Genomic DNA, 19,559 nt, shown 5'->3' on the forward strand with positions numbered 1-19,559 from the left:
CGCAAAAGCGGCGTCTCCCCAAAGGGTCAGACATGACTTGGTGCTTGCACAGGGGACCTTTCACCTTTTTTTTTTCCTCAAGTGATGGTAAACTGGTGCAGCTCTTTTGATTCAGCCTGAGCTTCCCCCATGACTCCTCGGTTCAGTCTTCCCATATCGGATACCATCCTTGTATATTGGATTGATTTTAGTGAAAGATAAGCATTCTTAGCATTGTAGAATTAGCAATGTCCCGAAACAGTCTCTGCTTACCCAACAAACATGAGTTCCTAATTTTCCAAATGCAGAGGTTGAAGGCTGTGGTGCTTTAACCAAGGCCTTTCAGATTATCACAACTGAACATAGAAAAGCAGTAGAGCATTCATTATAATGTTAGAAGTAACTTTTCAGGTAACTGTGACATTTCAAAGGCTATAGCACTGCCAAAAAAATCCCTTCTTTATTTCCAAACTGTCCTCTCAGATTATTGAACAATTTCTGCCTGAATCTGTGTGCAAATTGATTGGATTCCTTATAATTATACTTTTCATTGTCTTGCATGTTTCAGAACTGATGCCTAAACCTTTAATATAAAGGCTGACAGATTGAAAAAAGTGTCTCTTACTCTCTCTCAGCCCAACCTGGCTCACAGGGTTGTTGTGGGAAAATAGGAAGAGGGAGCTTCTGTATGTCACTTTAAGTTGTACAAAATAAAGGCAGGATACAAATCTAATAAATAAATTATTCTGTTTATAGGCAAAACACTTACTGAGCTGTTACTGGGGAAATCATACTTCAGCTGCTCAACGAGACCAGACCCTACCCTACTTAGAGCAGTACCGCATCAATATTGAGCAATTCAAAGACTTGTTTGCTTCTCTTACACCTTGGTCTTGTGGACTCCACACAGCAGTGCTAGCAGAAAGAATGTTCCGACTTTTGGATGAAAATAAAGATGCGCTCATTAACTTCAAAGAGTTTGCAACAGGCATGAGTAAGTAACTTTTCAGTATCTTATATGTTAATCATTGGTGAAAAGTAACAATAGTGCAGCTGTTTGGATTTGAAGTGGAAAAGGTCTTGGAGTTGGGATTGAGGTTCAAGCTGTCCTTGCCAGTGGCTGCAGTCCCTACAGTACACAAGATATACAGAAAACTCTCATTCTTTGTTGCCACCCAGTGGTCATCTGGTTCAGATACAGCAGCTCCAAACAAAACTGGAAATTTGAATGATATCTTCAGAAATGGTTCAAAACACATTATCGTTATTAGAGTGATTCATGTTCCCCTCAGGGTGGATAAAAATCATAAATGGTATTTCTGACAGTCTTATCTTCTACTCAGAAATCCAACCAAAGCTACTTATGGCTTTAAGCTATTTGTACAATATCTGTATTTGACTGATAGAAGCATGAACTGGTGTGATCTGATTGGGAACTGAGGTTCAAGTTCCATTATTCAGCTCAATAACCTTGGCAAGCTGGTATCTCTCAGCCAATTAACCATTTTAAAGCTATTAAAGACCTTTGAAATGTTTAAAATTAGAATAATGTTCTTTCTTACTTAACTATTGATTAATTGGTTTATTGTGACTACTATCTATAAGCAAATCCATAAAACATCAACTTTTCAATCCTGGTATCAGCAAAAAGTCCATAAAGAGTTGCCAGAACTTTGCAAAAATGTCTTGTTTTAACCTTGATCAAATAAACCAACTTTATATTCCTTCTTTCTATGTCTAACAGTCTTAATTTTTAATTCAATTAAATATTGTTGTAGGATTTGATTTTTCTTCAATTCTTTATCCCATCGCACAGATTTCTTCAAGGCTTTAACAAGTCTCTTTTGTAGATCCAATAAGAAAACATTTTCCAGGTTATTCTCTTGGTTTATCGTTTGTATTTCCCTTTTAATTTTTAAAACTTCAGCCAGTTTCTTTTGTATATCCAGTAAAGCGTCCTTTTCCAAATCATTCTCTTGGCCTGTGAGTTATAGTTTCACTTTTGGTACTTTCTCTGTCTTATCAGATAAAATTTGTTTCACATCTGTCATTCCCTCATTAACTTCTTTTGGACATAATCTATCCATAGAAGCAGACAACATTATCAACAGTGTTGATATTGTAGTTACTAATTTCTGGCTCCATTCTTCAAAGATCTCCTTTAACGTTTCCGATGTTAAAACATTTTGTGTCATTTTGTAAGTCCCAGTATTAACTGACATCAAGAACAGGTTTGTGTTTTTTTTTCCTTCTGCTTAGAATCTTTAGTCCCCTGTAGTGTCCAGTTTCTAAAATCATAAAGTAATGTATCTTTGTTATGGCTTACAATAGCCCAGATAGCCAAAATAAGTCTGCTTCTCCCAAGAAGCTATTTATTTTTTATAGTTAATTCCAAAATCTTATAGTAAAAGTCAATATTCCAAATTTATCTGTTTATAACTTTCTTAGATCAAAATCTTATTTAGCTTTTTGCTGTTAATTCTTTAAGTTCTTAAGCTTATAATTAATTTTTCTTTTGTTCAGAGTCAAAGATAAAACTCACCCAATGACTTTTAAAACGTGCCATTTCAGAGGTCTTTAATAGCTTTAAAATGATTAATAGGCAATTTCCAAAAGTGATTAGGAAGTGAGGTTTGCAAACTTAGTGTCCTTTAAAAGGCCCCGCCACAGCTGCGAGCAAGATGGCTAATCCCTTCATCTCCTGGTGCTCAAACCCATGGAAAACCACTGTCCTGTGGTCTCCTCGTGAGGAGCAGCCATCCGGAGCACATGTGGGCAATCTCCTGTCCTCTTTTTATCTGGTGAGGTTCCAAGGGCCCATTCTACTCACCGGTTCTTTGGTCTTTGCCGCAGTCGTCAGCTCCGCTTTCATGGAGACATCTTCAGTTCACCATACCTCCCCGAGAAGTCTGCTATGCTACTCGGCTTCTGAAGTCTCTGAGCAGCTTATATCCAGCAATGACAAAAAGTTAAAAACCATAATATAATATTGTCATCACAATATAACAACAAATATCTACTAGTTTCAACACCCAAAGGGATAGTTTAATTATCATTGTACTGAAATATTTGAGATATGTTTTCACAGCTCTTCAGAAGGCCAGAAGGGCGGGGGCAGTTCCGACACTTCGGGCAAGCTGTTCTACAGAAGGGGGCCAGCACTGTGAAAGTTCAGCTATGGGGTTGAACTTACCCTCATTAGGTGGCATTTCCTCACTGGAGGGCCCCATAACAAGCCTTCTGTCCCAGCTCTTACTAGAAGGCAAATTCAACCTAGAGAATTCAGTATTGAACATATCCACACCCTAAGTCACATAGTGCAGAGGGTAAGGAAGCTGACCTTGACAGGGATAGGCCAGATCCTTTACCAAAGCAACAAGGAGAAGAACATAGGTTAAGTCCAAAATAACTAGAATATATGTGTAAGTGGCTCAGACAGAAACTTCCCTAATTCACATGTGTATAAGAAGGGGAGGAGACATAGCACAATCAGACTTGCAAGATTCTGTTATTATAGCCACTGTCAATAAAACTAGTCTTAGCCTTCCTGTGGAGTTGATTCTTGGTCTGGTCTACCTAGTGGGGCTGACATATAGGGCTTTAAAAACAATAACCAGCACTTTGAATTACACCTGCAAGCTGACAATCAGTGCAGCTTCTATATTAGTGGTGTTACATAGGCATACTTTGCTATCTTGCTGCAAGTCATCACAGCGCTAACTCAACATATATTGGATCTGCTTTTTGCTTCAGAGCAACTGACGTGGTCTAATGATGGAGATCAGCATCAGTCTTATTTTATGGACACATCACTATCTAGTTGCCTAGAGACTCACACCCACCACTGTGACAAATACGATGGATCTCTTAAATTAGTCCACTCCAGTTGCCTTATGGATTCACTTGGTTTTTGACAGGTGGTTGGGGAGCTTCCCAGTGATCTAGTGGGTAGTTTTGTGGGGCACCTGGATGATCTCTAGAATTTAGAGAGAGCCAGGGGGCTTGATTGGGCACCAATCCTGGGGGTGAAGTGTCAAAGGAGATGCCTGAATGACACTGGCAAAAGACAAGGAGGAGTGATTACCAGATATGGACACAAGCCCATATTCAGGCATACACTGTGGCAATAAGGGTGGCAGGGTACCAATTTTTCTCCACATTTATTATATATATGGACTGCAGACCAGCAGTTTTATTTAGAGTGACCCATTCCCTTTTGGGTTCTGGGACACTGGAATATTGCTCTGCTGGCCTTTGTGAGCAGTTTGCTAATCACTCTGAGGACAGAATCGCTCGTATTCACTCTTGGGTTGGACACTATCCAATAGTCTCATGAGATAACAAGGTAACATCATGCAAGATTATCTGGGATTTTTTCAGTGAGGAAATCTGTGGGATGAGTTCAGCACCTGCAAATTATACTCTTGCCACTCTTGCATGATTTGCACATCCAGAGAGGGCATGATGGCATGGGTACAGGAACTGGGTGAATGCGCTGTTGGTGGAAGGGGTGTTGCTGCCTACCTTGAAGGAGGCAGTGATATTCCCACTCCTTAGAAAGCCATTTCTTGACTCTATCAGCTTAAATAATTATCAGCCAGTCTCCAATCTCCATTAGTCACTAGTGGGTTTCTAGGCTCAATTTGATTACCTGTAAAGCCATATATGGCTTGGGGCCTTATTATGGAACTGTCTTCTCCAAGGAGAATCTGCCTGCTCTAAATGGTCTAGCAGAAAGAAAGTGGTCTGGATATCCACTTAAAAGAGACTAAGCAGATTGGACCCCATAGAACGCCGTTCTCGCTGTTGGCCCCTCTCTCTGGAGCAGGATGCCCCCTGAGATCAGATGTGCCCCTCCTCTTTTGTCCTTTAGGAAAAATGGGGAATACAATCCTCTTTGGGAAGGCATTCAGGTAGAAAATTTTTATCTAATGGTTTTTATTAATAGTATTTACAATTTTATTTATGGTGGTTTTTTCAATGGTGATTTTATGGACGTTTTTAGTTTCATAGACTGTAAGCCACCTAGAGCTGCTAGAAGAGGTGGCATAGAAATATATCTATGTAATAAATTAATGAATCATATTGGGAGAAGAAGCATAAGAACAAGCTTTAACCTCTCAGAGATAATCATGGGAATAGGAAAAACTTTACCAGCTAAACTGACACATGTCATAGTTATTAGGCATAAGAATCCAACAGGGAAAAAAAATGGCAGTCTAGGAGTACTTCTAAAATCTGGGTGTGTCTTCTGATCCTAACAGGTGGAATGTATCATGGTGATCTGACGGAGAAGCTGAAACTCCTTTACAAACTACATTTACCCCCAGGTGATCCACTCCTTTCAAACTTCTGTGGGTGGTAGTTAAGGATTACGTAGGTTCTATTAAGTTTACTAGGCTGATGGTACATATAAGTGGTTACAATATTCTATCCATAAGAACATATATAATGCTACTTATTTTAGTATAGGTGTGTGGAGACTTAGTGTACGTAGGTAGGAGAGGCTTTAACCTCTCCATCACCCCTCAAATTAATGAAGAAGAGAACTTGTTGGCAGAAATGGAAGTTTTTTCTTTATGTGCTTATCGGGATTGGCCCATTACATAAGAAAAAGAAGACAGAATTATTCTACGTATTTAACATATGACATGTAGCCCCAAGAGACAGCTTTTAATTATATATATATTTGCCTTGTAAGTTTTAATTGACTTAATTGGTATGGATCAATTGATGATGTGGTTAATTAGGGAACATGTTCATTACAGTATTCATAAGGGGTAGGAGTTTCTAGCATACAGTTTTAATTTTGTGTGAGCTTTTTCATCCCTGCATTATTTTAGTAGCTTTGCAAAATAATCTTTAAGTATTTGCTAAGTGCTTTGGGTCGTTGGGTTTGTTTCCAGTTACGTGTCATATCTTTTCCTACAGAAAGGAAGATGGGTGTCAAACCACTTCCTACTGAAATGTAGACTTGCACTTACGATGCCTCTCTTTTGGGTGTGAGGACCTATTAAAATGGTGAAGTATTCCAGAGAGTTCTAGTGCAGTGTTAGTGTTGAAGCCCTGATCACCCTGTGAAATATAAAGGTAACCCAGGCAGTTGACATGAGCACTTTCTAGCATGCTCTTTTCTTCACAGTCCATTTAGCTCCAAGGTATGTATCTATGCTGAGAGAAAAAAAGTAGACTGAGAGATTATCAGAATTTAAGTAGAAGAAATGTTTTAAATTCAGCTGAATAGAGGTAGTTCTCACTTACTGACTGCCTCATTTAGCGACCATTTGAAGTTATGAGAATGTAAAAAACCCCAGCTTTGTGACCAATCCTTCCATTTATGACAGTTGTAGTGTCCCGTGGTCACGTGATCACCATTCAGGCACTTCACAGCCAACACATATTTACTACTGTCGCAGCATCCTGCATTCACATGATCACCATTTGCGTGCTTCCCAGCCTGCTTGTGACAAGCAGAGTTAATGGAGAATGTGGAAGTAAAATTGCAAGTCATGGTCATATGGTGTTTTGCTTAATGACCATGGTGACTCACTTATCAACTGAATGGGAAATGACATTGTAAGTCCTTTGTGATCACATGATTTTCTGCTTAGCGACTGCGTTTGCTTAGCAACAAAGTTGCCAGTCCCAGTTGTGGTCGCTAAGCGAGGACTGCCTATATAAGTGAAAGCTATGGAGACAAAAACACTTTTTATTTTTTCCCTTCACTTTTGCATATTCTAAGGTTATCCAGTAGAGCTTTTATGAATGTTTCAGAGCCTTTTATATTTCAGCTTAGTAAGAGATCTGATGAAACATTGGTTAAAGCATTGTGAGATGTTTGCAAGATATTATGAGGAGAAAAATCACTTTTATGTGGCATCAGTTCCAGTAATTCAGTTTATGGTTTGTCCAGGTTAGAACTTGTTTTTAGGGCCTAAGGATGTGAATGAGATGCTATGGATGATATGGCCAACCATCTGTTTGCCCAACCCTTATTTCTCATGTTTATTAAATCTAAAGATAATGATCAATTTTGTCTATAAATTCATCCATGAAAGAGGAAGTAGTTCCAGGCTTTTTAAAGGAAATTGTAATGGAACCACTTCTTAGGTAAAAAACAAACTTGGATCCAGGGGATCTGAACAAATTATGTGCTTTTTTCTGGACAAGGTGCTTGACTGTGTAGTGGCTAAACTAATCTATTTTCTAGAACAATTCAGGGTTTATGCTTAGCTTTGACAAAGCAATTGCCTTGTTTGTCCTATGGGATGATTTTTGCTGGAAGAGGGACCCTGTTGATTCTCCTTATCCTTCCAGCAGTTTTTGGCAATATATTCTTCTAGAAGGACTGCCTGTGTTGGGTGTGGATGGTTCCCACTGATCCCACTTAAACTGGGATGGCTATCTTCAGAGGGCATATTAGGGGATTTATGTTTAACCTGGTGGCATTTGTGCTGTGGTTTCACAGAACCCTGCCATTCTGTACTGATTAACATGAAGCCACTGAGTAAAATCATCAGGAGAGTGAGACCGCAGAGCTCTCTTTTTCGTCAGGTTCAAGGGATGCAGTAGAAGTGCTTAATCAGTACCTGGCCATGATAATGAATTGAATGCGGGCCAATAAACTGAAATTCAGTCCAGACCAGACAGAGGTACTTAGTGGCTCTGCCTGAAGATTGCACTTCCGTTAATAGGATCAGGTTTGTACTTTGGCTATCTTAATGGATTCATCTTTGTCATTAACATCTCAGATATTCATAGATCTTTTACCATGTTAGGCTGTTATGCCAGTTATGATTCTTTTGGATAGAGGTAGCCTGGCTTCTCTGATTTGTGCACTGGTAATATCTCATTTATATTTTTATAATGTATTATACATTTGACTTCTCCTGAAGATTGTCTGGTTAGTTCAAAGTAAGGTGGCTAGGGTTCTGATTGGAACTGGCGGTTAAAAAGAAGAATGTGCAAGGCTGACCTGGGTTCGTTCTTGTAATGAGGAAGAGGTCAGGCACTTAGATTTTTCTAACTCCAGTTACAATTGCTCTAAAAACAGCATGGCACATAACATTAGTGAGAAACACACACTATTAAACTAAGTGGAGAAGTAACCCCACCAACTTGTACCAACTGAGCAGAATGTGGGGGAGGCAGTTTTTCTAAGATGTTAGGTACTTCCTGGTAGAAGGTAGGAGCTGTAGAAAAATGACCCAGAGCCACCCTCAGCATGTTAGGATTTAGCCTCAGCAGATGCAACGATTGATTTATGTTTGCAGAACTTTCCGCAGTTGTAACAGGAACCCCCAAAGCAACTGCATCCCCTGTGGGAAAGCAGGTGAGAGGCAGAGATTTCAGTTATGACTATCAACAGCTCTTCAACTTAAAGGCTGTAGGGCAAAGAGTCAGTTGAAATATGGGAAAAACCAGAAGAAGCAATGGGTTTAAGCTGCCATGGATGTAAAAGGGAAACCACAACTTCATGCTGACAGAGGGTAATCAGCTGTTCGATGTAGCTACATTCCAGTTTGCAGTAAAGATTCTTACCAGGTTATGCCATGTCATGTCTCTGAAATACTTCAGCCAATCTGACCTTAGCAGCCAAACTGAGACATGTAAAGCCTCACAACACCCACCAACAGTAGTGTACCTCTGTACCACTTCTGCAGTATCCTAAAAGTTCACCGCCTGGAGAACTGTCAAAGTCAGTTAGGGTTGTTTTATTTATTTATGTACTTAGAAATTGCCTTAGAAGAAATTTAACAGGTTACTACTTGAACAGATAAAAGCAGCCATCCCATTCTGAAAAGGAGGCTTTTGTTCCTCCAAATTTCCTCTCTTCTACAACCCACTTGTCTCTCTAGTGCTGTTTCAGAGGCTCCCAAATCCTCCAGAGCAGATTTGCAGGGTGGGCAGAAGAGTTGTGGAAGAAAAGGAGAATCAGTTAAAAATGCCTCCTCCCCTTTTGTCTGTGGAAGTTTCTGCTGGATCAGAGAGCCTTTCCTGAGTGGAAGGATTCCATTGGATACAGGCCATCAGCTCAAGATGGGTATTTAGACCTATCTTGAGTAATTCTTAAGGAAATAGAGTATACATTCAGTAACCATTTTTCCCCTCCTTGTATAGCTCTCAGTCCAGAGGAAGCAGAGTCTGCTCTGGAGGCTGCAAGTTACTTCACAGAAAATAACGCTACTGAAGGTAAAAATGAGTGGTTTTATCCATTTGGGAAAGTGGGCATGCAAACACATTGAAACCAGGAGAGTTGTTTTCTGACTTTCTCTGCCATCACACTATTATCCCACAACTGCTCTAGCCTCTGTCATGGATTATGGGGGGTGGGTTATTTGCATATGAAACGTAGGTCAGACTATCACTTTTTTCCAGCCCAAGGTTCTTGCTCAAATCTTTTATAACTTGTTCCTTTCTTGGTTTCTCTCTGTTGTTCTGAATTTTGACTCACACTCATTCCCCCTGAATTTCTCCCTGTCCTCAAAGCCTTTCTTCTTTCTTTCTCTCTTCCCTTTGCTCTCTAGTATCTCCCTTTGTCTCAGAACTGGATCTCTTCCTCCATTGTGATTCTCAAGGTTAGTCTGAACAGCTGGGCACAGATGGGCTGCTGTTGATGTGCTAAAGTGACCTGCTTAATATAAAATGAAATTGTTTTAACATTTCTCCAAGCCACAGCTACTGTGGCAAAGCAGCCAGTCATAGTATTTCATTTCCTTAGGCATATTATTCCCCTGTTTCAAACCCACTGCACAGGAACAACTGTGAAAATTAATCTGACAATAGTGTGTAACTAGTAGCAGGGAAGCTGCAAATCATTGGCCAATGCTCCAGAGCTAAACAAAAGCTTTAAAAAAATGTTTTCAATATAAAAAGTCATATACGTGTGTTCATTCACAAAGCCTGCCGTACATCTCTTTTTTAATGGTGTGTCCTAACAACATAGTTTCCATCTCATTGCAAGTCCACTGCTGAGGCAGGATGAAGTAAATCAGCTATCATGGTAGAAGACAATTCACAGTGGAAGCGTGGAGGAGGTGTTTTGAGGTCAGCAATCTGCTGAGCATTGGTTGGCCTGGTAGGTCTGCTTTGCGACCACCCCCTGCCATCCATTCACTGGGCTCTGCACCTCCATGGCCATTTGTGTAGTGGCTCTCAAGAGAATAATTACTGCACGACTATTTTCGGGAGGGGGTTCTTGGGTTTAGAGATTGGAATATTGATCTTATCCAAGACCAAATGTAGGCTACTTGAAATTCCCATTAGTAAGTAAGTAGGCAAGAAAGCCAGCTGGGTGACTTTAGGCCAGTCACTCTCTCTCAGTCCAACTCACCTCACAGGGTTGTTGTTGTGGGGAAAATAGGAGGAGGAAGGAGTATTTGGTATGTTCGCTGCCTTGAGTTATTTATAAAAATAATAAAGGCAGGATAAAAAATCTAAAAAATAAAAATAAAAAATATCCAACCCTAACAAGAAGCAGGAACAAGTGAAATTTGCAAAAAAAGCTTAATGTCTAATGCCAAAGTCATTGCAATCTTGGCTGGGACATCATGAATCAACTGTGGCTTCACTTGAAAGAAAAGTAAAATCTCAAGTTTGAAAATACAGAAATCTGTTTGAACATCTGAAGCAAGCTCCCTTTTTTTTGCTTGATCACAGAATGTCAATTTTATGACGACTCTGGCTCTGTTACTTCCAACTTCTTTCCATAAGTGGTTGGAGATTTTAAAATAACTGGCTTTTTAAACACATACACACCCCAATGAAAATCACTTTTTAGTTTGTTCCACACATTTTGCATTCACTTTAGACAACCCTCAAGTGCTTGCTGGTCTCAGACTGTTGTAGGAAGGAGCTCTGGGGATGAAAGCAGGGCATGACTCCCCACATTTTCCACCACAAAGCTCAAGATTCAGTTATGGAGACTTCAAATTCTTTTATACTGACCTGGACCAGGCATGGAAGGGGACCATCTCCTGCCCCCTTCATGGATGGCCTTTTATTTCCTTTTATCAGGGGGTAATGTTTCCATCTCCTTCCAGGTTAAAGCACTGAGATTTTTTCTAGAAGAAAATGCTTTTATTTTAAATTAGGTTTTGTGATTTACTCCATTTTTTTTTCCTGCTGGTCATTATATACTCTGATGTTGCAGTCTTTTTTTTTTCTTGCCATATCAAATATGTAATTGATGTAGTTTCCTCTTCCAGAAGACCTTGTTAATATTTTCCTAATATGAACACTACTTATATTTTCTGGATCATCTGTTAACAACCTTTTTTTTAAAAAAGGAAGAGTCAGATTCACTGGGCAGGCGTTCTGGACATAACCATACCATACACCATGTTTTGCTCCTTGTTTCCAGAGTCTGATAATCAAATGTCTAACATCTCTGAAGATAGTTTTTATTGTGTTTAGGTGTGCTTTTTGAGAAAGGATTTGCCTGATCCTTTTAAAGCACATCATTAAAAAGAGGGTATCAGTTTGTAGCCACATGAAACTTCATATTAATTGAACTTTCTGATTAAACACTTTATTTGTATTTTGCCTATTAGAGAATCTCTGTTCTCTCCACATCATTTGTAGTTTGTCCTACCACTGCATCACTGTTGTTGCTTTCTAAATTTTAAAATACCTGATTACTGCTTATTTTACTTAACTTACATTTTTGCTTACCCCCATATCTTACCCCCAAAAATAGGAAGAGGAAGGAGTATTAGGTATATTTGCTGCCTTGAGTTATTTATAAAAAAATAATAAAAGCGGGATTAAAAAATTAAATAAATTAAAATCTTCCCGTCCCCCAGTGCACCAGGATTAAAAGTATTCAAATACAGGGCAATCTTCTCCAGCTTAGTATGCTTCAGATGCATTGGGACTATAAGAGAATTCGCATGCGTGGGAATTCAAGGAACTGAAGGAACAATAACTCTGGACAGTAATTTTAAGTAACCCATGTGACCTCCTCTTGTTGGCAATGCAGCACAACTTTTTTTTAAATTCTAAGTTTAAAGTATTTTGCTGACAAATATTTGGTTAAATTAATTTCCCCTTTGTGGTTAAAAAAAGCAGAATCAGCTTTTAAAAGGTTAAAAACTAATTCCAGGGAAAAGGAAATTGAGTTACAGACCTCACCTAATTTTAGCCTGTTGTACAACTTTTTTTCTACAGTAACTATAAAAGTGGTCTTTCCTTAACTTTGATCCAGAAGCTTCATTATATTTACTTCAGTGTACATGCAATAATAGGATAAACATTAATTTGCTTTGTTCGTGCCCTGCTTGTAATAAAAATATCCATTACTCTAACCATGTTTGATTTTATAGAAACAGATATTCAGGAAGATAAATCAGCAAGAGATGGGGACTCCAAAGATCAAGGTAATGCAGTTTTCTTATTGTTGATAGTTTCCTTAAACAAGATGTCTTGCTCTAAAAGAAATTTCCAGGTAATGCTGACATTACCAAAATTCATGAATATGCATTAATTATATTGGATTAATCTTCCTTGCAGAGAAGGGTACAAGTCCTCATGATTACAGATACCACCTGCGAATGTGGGCCAAGGAGAAGGATGCCAGAAAAGAAACGATCAAAGATCTCCCTAAAATGAGTCAGGTAGAAACTTACTGGAGAATCTATGGGTTTAAAAAGGTGTCTTTGAAATCGAGAGTTTTAAAATGTGAAACCAAGCTAGAAAGTTTTGTTGTAGCTCTTTTTATTGGTTTGAGGTGGTGGTGTTCCCTTTAAGAAAAATTGTCATGTTATCAGGACTAAGGAAGAAAAAATGAAGTGATTTGCCCTCTGCCATATTTGAATAATTTAGCACTATGTAAAATATTACTCTTGAAGGATAATTTGTTGTAGGACCCTCTACCCCTGCAGTAGTGGTGGGGGTCTGAAGCCAGAATCTCTTCCTTTTCTTTTGGCTCTCTCTCCCCCTCCCCATATGATTAACTGAAAAAGCATACCCTTACAAAAGATACGAACTCAACATTTGCATTCCTTATAATTATGGAATGACCAAAACAATCAAACTGTAACATCTTTATTTAGAGATAATTCTAACTCTTACACTAGCATCACCAAATGAGGATTGTTGTTGTTGTTCCGTCGTTAAGTCGTGTCCGACCCTTCGTGACCCCATGGCCCATAGCACACCAGGCCTTCCTGTCCTCCACTGTCTCCCGGAGTTTACTCAGATTCATGTTCATTGCATCGGTAATGCTATCTAGCCATCTCATCCTCTGCAGTCCCCTTCTCCTTTTGCCTTCAGTCTTTCCTAGCATCAGGGTCTTTTCCAGTGAGTCCTCTCTTCGTGTTAGGTGGCCAAAGTATTTGAGCTTCAGCTTCAGAATCTGTCCTTCCAATGAACAGTCAGGGTTGATTTCCTGTAGGATTGATTGATTTGACCTCCTTGCAGTCCAGGGGACTCTCAAGAGTCTTTTCCAGTGCCACAGTTTGAATGCATCAATTCTTTGGCACAGCCTTCCTTATGGTCCAACTCTCACAGCCATACATCACTCCTGGGAAAACCATAGCTTTGATTATATGGACCTTTGTCAGCAAGGTGATGTCTCTGCTTTTTAATATGCTGTCTAGGTTTGCCATAGCTTTCCTCCCAAGGAGCAAGCAACTTTTAATTTCATGGCTGCAGTCACCATCTGCAGTGCCCAAGAAAATAAGATCTGTCACTGCTTCCATTTCTTCCCCTTCTATTTGCCAGGAAGTGATGGGACCAGATGCCATGATCTTAGTTTTTTTAATGTTGAGTTTCAAACCAGCTTTTGCACTCTCCTCTTTCACCCTCATCAAGAGGCTCTTTAGTTCCTCTTCACTTTCTGCCATTAGGGTGGTATTGTCTGCATATCTGAAGTTGTTGATATTTCTCCCGGCAATCTTAATTCCGGCTTGTGATTCATCCAGCCCAGCATTTCTCATGATGTACTCTGCATAAAAAGTTAAATAAGCAGGGTGACAGAATACAGCCTTGTCGTACTCCTTTCCCAATTTTGAACCAATCGGTAGTTCCATGTCCGGTTCTAACTGTTGCTTCCTGACCCGTATACAGATTTCTCAGGAGACAGGTAAGGTGGTCTGGTACTCCCATCTCTTTAAGAATTTGCCAGTTTGTTGTGGTCCACACAGTCAAAGGCTTTAGGGTAGTCAGTGAAGCAGAAATAGATGTTTTTCTGGAACTCTCTTGCTTTCTCCATGATGCAGCAACAATTTGATCTCTAGTTCCCCTGCCTCTTCGAAACCCAGCTTGTACTTCTGGTAGTTCTCGATTCATATATTGCTGAAGCCTAGCTTGTAGAATTTCAAAGGATTTCAAACAAGGATAGGAGAGGTAATTTGAATGGATCCCAGATATTAGGATTTTTGGTAATACAAAAAAAATGAATTAACTGCTTGTTTAGTTTTTTAGTATTACAAATAAAAGAGATTCAAAACAGTAAAATAGACTTCATATATGATTACATAAGTAGGTAGACAATTTGTGATTATGGAAAATACTTTTAATTTCACTCCAAATTAAAAATAGAAGCACATCTTAAAGATAGAGGTCACTAATATACTCTGGTGTACATGCACACTTATCTCCATTTTAATTGTCAAAACCAGACAACTTTCTAACTAAGTGAAAATATTGTCATTTCCCCAGGAGTGAAAATTTATTTTATCATTGATTGGTGAATTTGACCAACAAATTTTAGAATTTAAGCTACACTCTCAGTCATATTGTATCAGGGCATATAAGTAAGTTACGGCTTTTTATATTAATAGAAGTTTCTAGTCTGAATGTATAATATGTAACATTTAATTGTCTGTAGTTTTACAGTGTGAATATCGCAAATGGGAATTTACTATGCTATTGCTGGGCTGTTCACTTGAGAGGATTAAGAGAGCATCTGTTAGAATTGGACTTGTTAGCTTTGCATTATCAGTTTCACCTTATTAATTGCTATCGTATGTCCTTCTCTTTTTAAGGAACAGTTTATAGAATTGTGCAAGACCCTATATAATATGTTCAGTGAAGATTCTTTGGAGCAAGAACTGTACCATGCCATTGCCACTGTTGCCAGCCTTCTCCTACAAATTGGGGAGGTTGGCAAAAAGTTCTCTCATCAGCCTGTTAAAAAGTATCCTGTAAGTAAAGAGTCTCCAGCTTCTGATCAAAGTCAGAGTTCAATTATGGAGCAATATTCTCAGGCTACTCCAGAAGGCAAAGCTTCTGGGGACATTCAAATTGAGAAGAATCAGCAGGAAAACCAGATTTTTGTAGATGGAGGAGGTGAAGGTCCAGGATCTCCCATACAGCTGTTTTCAGATGATGAAACTAAAGATGATATGTCCATGTCCTCATATTCTATGGTTAGCACAGGCTCTTTACAGTGTGAAGATATTGCAGATGATACCGTTCTAGTTGGTTGTGAGGCAGGCAGCTCGGCTGCACGATGTGGCAACACCATTGATACGGACTGGTCCATCTCTTTTGAACAGATCTTAGCCTCTATCCTTACAGAGTCAGTCCTAGTAAACTACTTTGAGAAGAAAACTGATGTTACACAGAAGATCAAGGAGCAGAGGAAAATTGAAAGGCAATTCAGTTCATCCAGTGATTATGAACTCTCCTCGGTATCAGGCTGAACTTGGGGAATAAAGCAAAGCTTGGGCAAGAGGCAGGAGATCTAGGAATGTGATGGATGGACGTTCGTCTTGTTTGGTTTTTTACCAACACCAGTAACTATGCATTAATTAAAGAAACTTCAGCTGGATGAGAGGTTTATCATAGTGACTCTTTGATATATACGCCTCCCTGGAGGACACCTTGCTTGCTGAAATAACATCACATTCTTAAAAGCATGAAAGCACAGAACCTAATAACGTCTGTGGCTTAAAATTACTACAGCAAATGATGCACGTGTGTCCCTGCCTGTCTTTTTCAATGCAGCTTAATTTCAGTCACGCTATGCTATGCCTCCCTTTGCTTTGGGTTTCTTGGTAATTATTTAGAAGTGCAGCCTTGCTCTGTATCTTTTTGCCGCTTCCCTGTGCCCTCACACAACATGTTAAAATGCTGTAGAGATCTCTAGCCTGCTTAAGTAAGCTCTGCTAGGAACGGATAATACAGTGGAGCAACATAGAGAGAGATGTTGCATTCTCTTACTCTTGGCATCCTGCAACTCAAAATGCACCAGAGTTTTGGGACAGCTGGTTTCTATCCCAAGTGATTCATTAACGTTAATCAGTACAATATGTAACTTCCAAAACTCCAAAGACAGACCTTTACTAATATCTTTCAGCCCTGTTTTAACTCTTCAGTGCCATATTCATTTTTAATTTCCCTGAAAGAAAAGAGTGTAATGGCCATGGAGAATGGAGCGGAGCGAATAGAATACCACAGCCCTGAGGATCATGAGACGGCAAAAGACTTAACTGTCTTTAGACCATTTTATTGTTTCTTCATAATTTGAGATAGTACATAGCCTGAGCTTATAACCTACAAGCCTGTTATCTTTGATTACTTGTATAATTGGAAAGTCTGCTTCAGTCACGTTTTTCTCTCTGATCTGAAGTAGGTCTAAATGATTTTCTTTTGTTTGTAAGTAATCCATAGGAAATCAAATGTAAATGCATAACTTACTGGCTATATGGTGGCCACAATGTTGTACATCATTTGAACTGCAGTACAAGAATAAGATTCCAGCCATGTATGTAATGTATGTTAAGGGGGGAAGTTTATATCACCTTGTGTTCTGTTGGCATAGTATAAGTATTCAGATACAGGACCTGTCCTGTACAAAATCACTTGTGGACTGGAAGAAAATTGGAGCTCCATTTTGGATGATAGCTTCCCTGTGGGAAGGCATTCACACTCAAGAAGTACTGTTTGTTTATATTTGTATACATACTCTGTACACAAGTTGCATGAGTTAAATTGAAATTGTATAAATGCTAGTGTATGGTAATTGCTGCGCCACCTATTAGTGTGGTCACATTGGCTGTTCAATAGGAAAGTCTAAAGATCTTGAGCGTATGTATACATGGAATACACCACTTGGTGCAATACCCAGTGTTAGTCTGATTTTGTGGCATATTCTGTATATTTAAGTCTCAAACTTCATATTCATGCATCTGAAAGCAGACAATAATGACATTAGCTTTTACTAATTCTTCAATAATTTATCTTTTTAAATATATATATGTCGTTTTACATTGTTTTTGTCTGATCAATCATGTATATATTCAATAAATAACCAGAATCAGTCAGATTCGTTTTCATTTTAGTTTATCATGAGATTATCTATTTAAGATACCTGCAATTCTGTTCCACATTTCTTTTTTTCAAATGCATTGTAAGAGCTTTGTAGACAGTACTTAAAATAAGCAGACTTGAAAGCATGACTTTATTAGGCTAAACTCAGATCAGCTCTTTAACTCTCTTTTTAATGCCATGGGTCATCTTCGAGACTTGCAAAAGAAGTGCCTTTCAGAGTGGGAAGAGGCCCATTCTTTCTCATTTATTGGCACAGGCATATACAGTTATCATCTAACTGAGATGAGACATTCTAGAGGCAGAGAACATGCCTTTCAGATAGAAGGTCTTAATATTAACACTGCATATGACAAAAACTAAGAAAAAGCAGATAGGGAAAGACCTTGAAAAATGGTAAACATGAGAATACTATGCTTGCCCATTGCAAAACAAGAGCCAAGTAATTCTGAATGTAACATCTTCATTTAAATTGAATAATTAACTATACCTTAAGACTTAATCTTAACCAATACTGTTAATTTATAAAATTCTACTCAATAAAGAAGAGAGGACTAGACAATTTGGTATGAAGGTGATGTCACAGCAATTTTCTGCATTATTCAGTCTTGTGAAATTTAGGCAATCACAGTTCATACAATGTGTAATTGCTATTCTTCCCTCTGGCAAACAAATGTGTTGCTTTTCCACTAAAGATTTAATACTGTAATTTGATGGGGAAATTTGATACTTCAGCCCCATATACAGCACGTAGCAGTAATCCAATAAGAGGTGACTAAGGCGTGAGTGACTGGGCAGGGTCTGCCAATCCATAAAAAGGTGCAATTGGTGGACAACGTGGATCTGTGCAAAATCCCTCCTGGCTATGGCTGCTGCTTGCTCTTGAGACCAGGAGGACCTCTAAATCATTCACTGGTTCTATCTGGGGAAATGCAATCCCATCAAAAACTAAAGATAACAAGTCTCCAGATAAAGCTGATCCATAAACCCAAGTCACTCAGTCTTGCTGGGGTTGAGTCTGAACCAGTTCCTTCCCATCCACACCTTAAGTCTCCAGACAGTAGAGTGGCATTTGACAGCATCCCTTGGGAAACTAGGGGCTAAGATATATCATCAGCATATTGATACTTGACTCCATGCTGCTGGATAACATTCAGAAATCTCATGAAGAGGGGAAACTTGAGCCCTGAGGAAGCCTGCAAACTAAACCCTAGGACTTGGTTTTTCCATGCCTCCCAACACCACCTGGAACTGGCCCTGGAGAAAGGAGAACAACTGTAAAGCAGTAGTCCCACTCCCTAACCATGAAGTCAGTCCAGAAGGATACAGTGATTGATGATATAGAAAGCTGCCATGAGGCCAAGGAGGGCTAGTTGCACCATCCTACCCTGATCCCACCAGAAGTCATCCAGAAGCACAATCAGTGCTGTCTCAGTGCTATAACCTGGCCTGAAACCCAATTGAAAAGGGTCCAGATAATTATTTCCTCCAGCATTCCCTAGAGCTTCAGCCCAACCACTTTCTCCAGAAAGGGAAGGTTAGAGATGAGATGGTTGTCTAGTATTGTTGGGTCCAGTGATGGCTTCTTGGGGAGGGGTACACTACCACCACTTTCAAGGCAGGAGGAATCAGCCCTCAAGGATGAAATCACTGCGTCAACCAACTAAATTTAATACATTTAAATCCTATTAATTAATTAAACCATGCATTATCTCCTAGGTGGCCTTGACCATCCAAGAGACTGCACCAACAGTTCTGAGAATGCTGTTCACTTCCTCCCTTGAGACTCAGAAGCTTGAACTCTTTTTATATAACAGGGCAAGACCCACCCTCTGTCACCTCAATAGGACCTGTCCAGGCGAAGTGCAGCTCTAAGTGTATCTGAGTGACTTTATCCTTCTGAAGCTTAGCATAATCTTCACAGCACCCCTTAAAATATTAATCAGGCCCTTCCTTTCCACAGAAAGTTTAGGTCAGACTAAACAGGATTGCTGGGCAGCACTTGGCAGATGAAATAAGAGTTGAAAATAATTATACTCTTATTGCCATGATAGTCTTTAACACAGGTTCATACAGTACACATGTCCAGGCAGGCTCACCCCCAGTGCCTTTCAACCACACTAGGTCTCTCTTCAACTCAGTAACCAAGGGGATCCCAGGGATCAACAGACAGGGAGAGGCCATTCATGAGCAATCTGATCCAGGCCTTGCTTACATGCTTGTTCCAAGTGGTGACTTAGGCCTCAGTCAAATTGCCCACTAAAACATCAGGAAATTCCTCAAGCACTTCTCCGAAAACCAACAGA

The 19,559-nt window shown here is 39.4% G+C and overlaps 1 protein-coding gene across 1 annotated transcript in view; it reads left to right on the top strand.

The window, feature by feature from the left end:
* The window catches only part of TBC1D9B (TBC1 domain family member 9B), a 49,439-nt gene extending 32,190 nt beyond the window's left edge, over positions 1-17,249 (top strand). Inside the window, exons 16-22 of the mRNA XM_063292220.1 lie at positions 736-973; positions 5,244-5,309; positions 9,100-9,171; positions 9,507-9,557; positions 12,303-12,356; positions 12,490-12,593; positions 14,967-17,249. Of these exons, the coding sequence (XP_063148290.1) occupies positions 736-973; positions 5,244-5,309; positions 9,100-9,171; positions 9,507-9,557; positions 12,303-12,356; positions 12,490-12,593; positions 14,967-15,626 (1,245 nt within the window). The 3' untranslated portion in view covers positions 15,627-17,249. The remainder of the gene's footprint in view (positions 1-735; positions 974-5,243; positions 5,310-9,099; positions 9,172-9,506; positions 9,558-12,302; positions 12,357-12,489; positions 12,594-14,966) is intronic.
* The last annotated feature ends 2,310 nt before the right edge of the window (positions 17,250-19,559 follow it).

This window comes from Candoia aspera, chromosome 2, assembly GCF_035149785.1.
Source record: "Candoia aspera isolate rCanAsp1 chromosome 2, rCanAsp1.hap2, whole genome shotgun sequence".
Taxonomy (NCBI): domain Eukaryota; kingdom Metazoa; phylum Chordata; class Lepidosauria; order Squamata; family Boidae; genus Candoia; species Candoia aspera.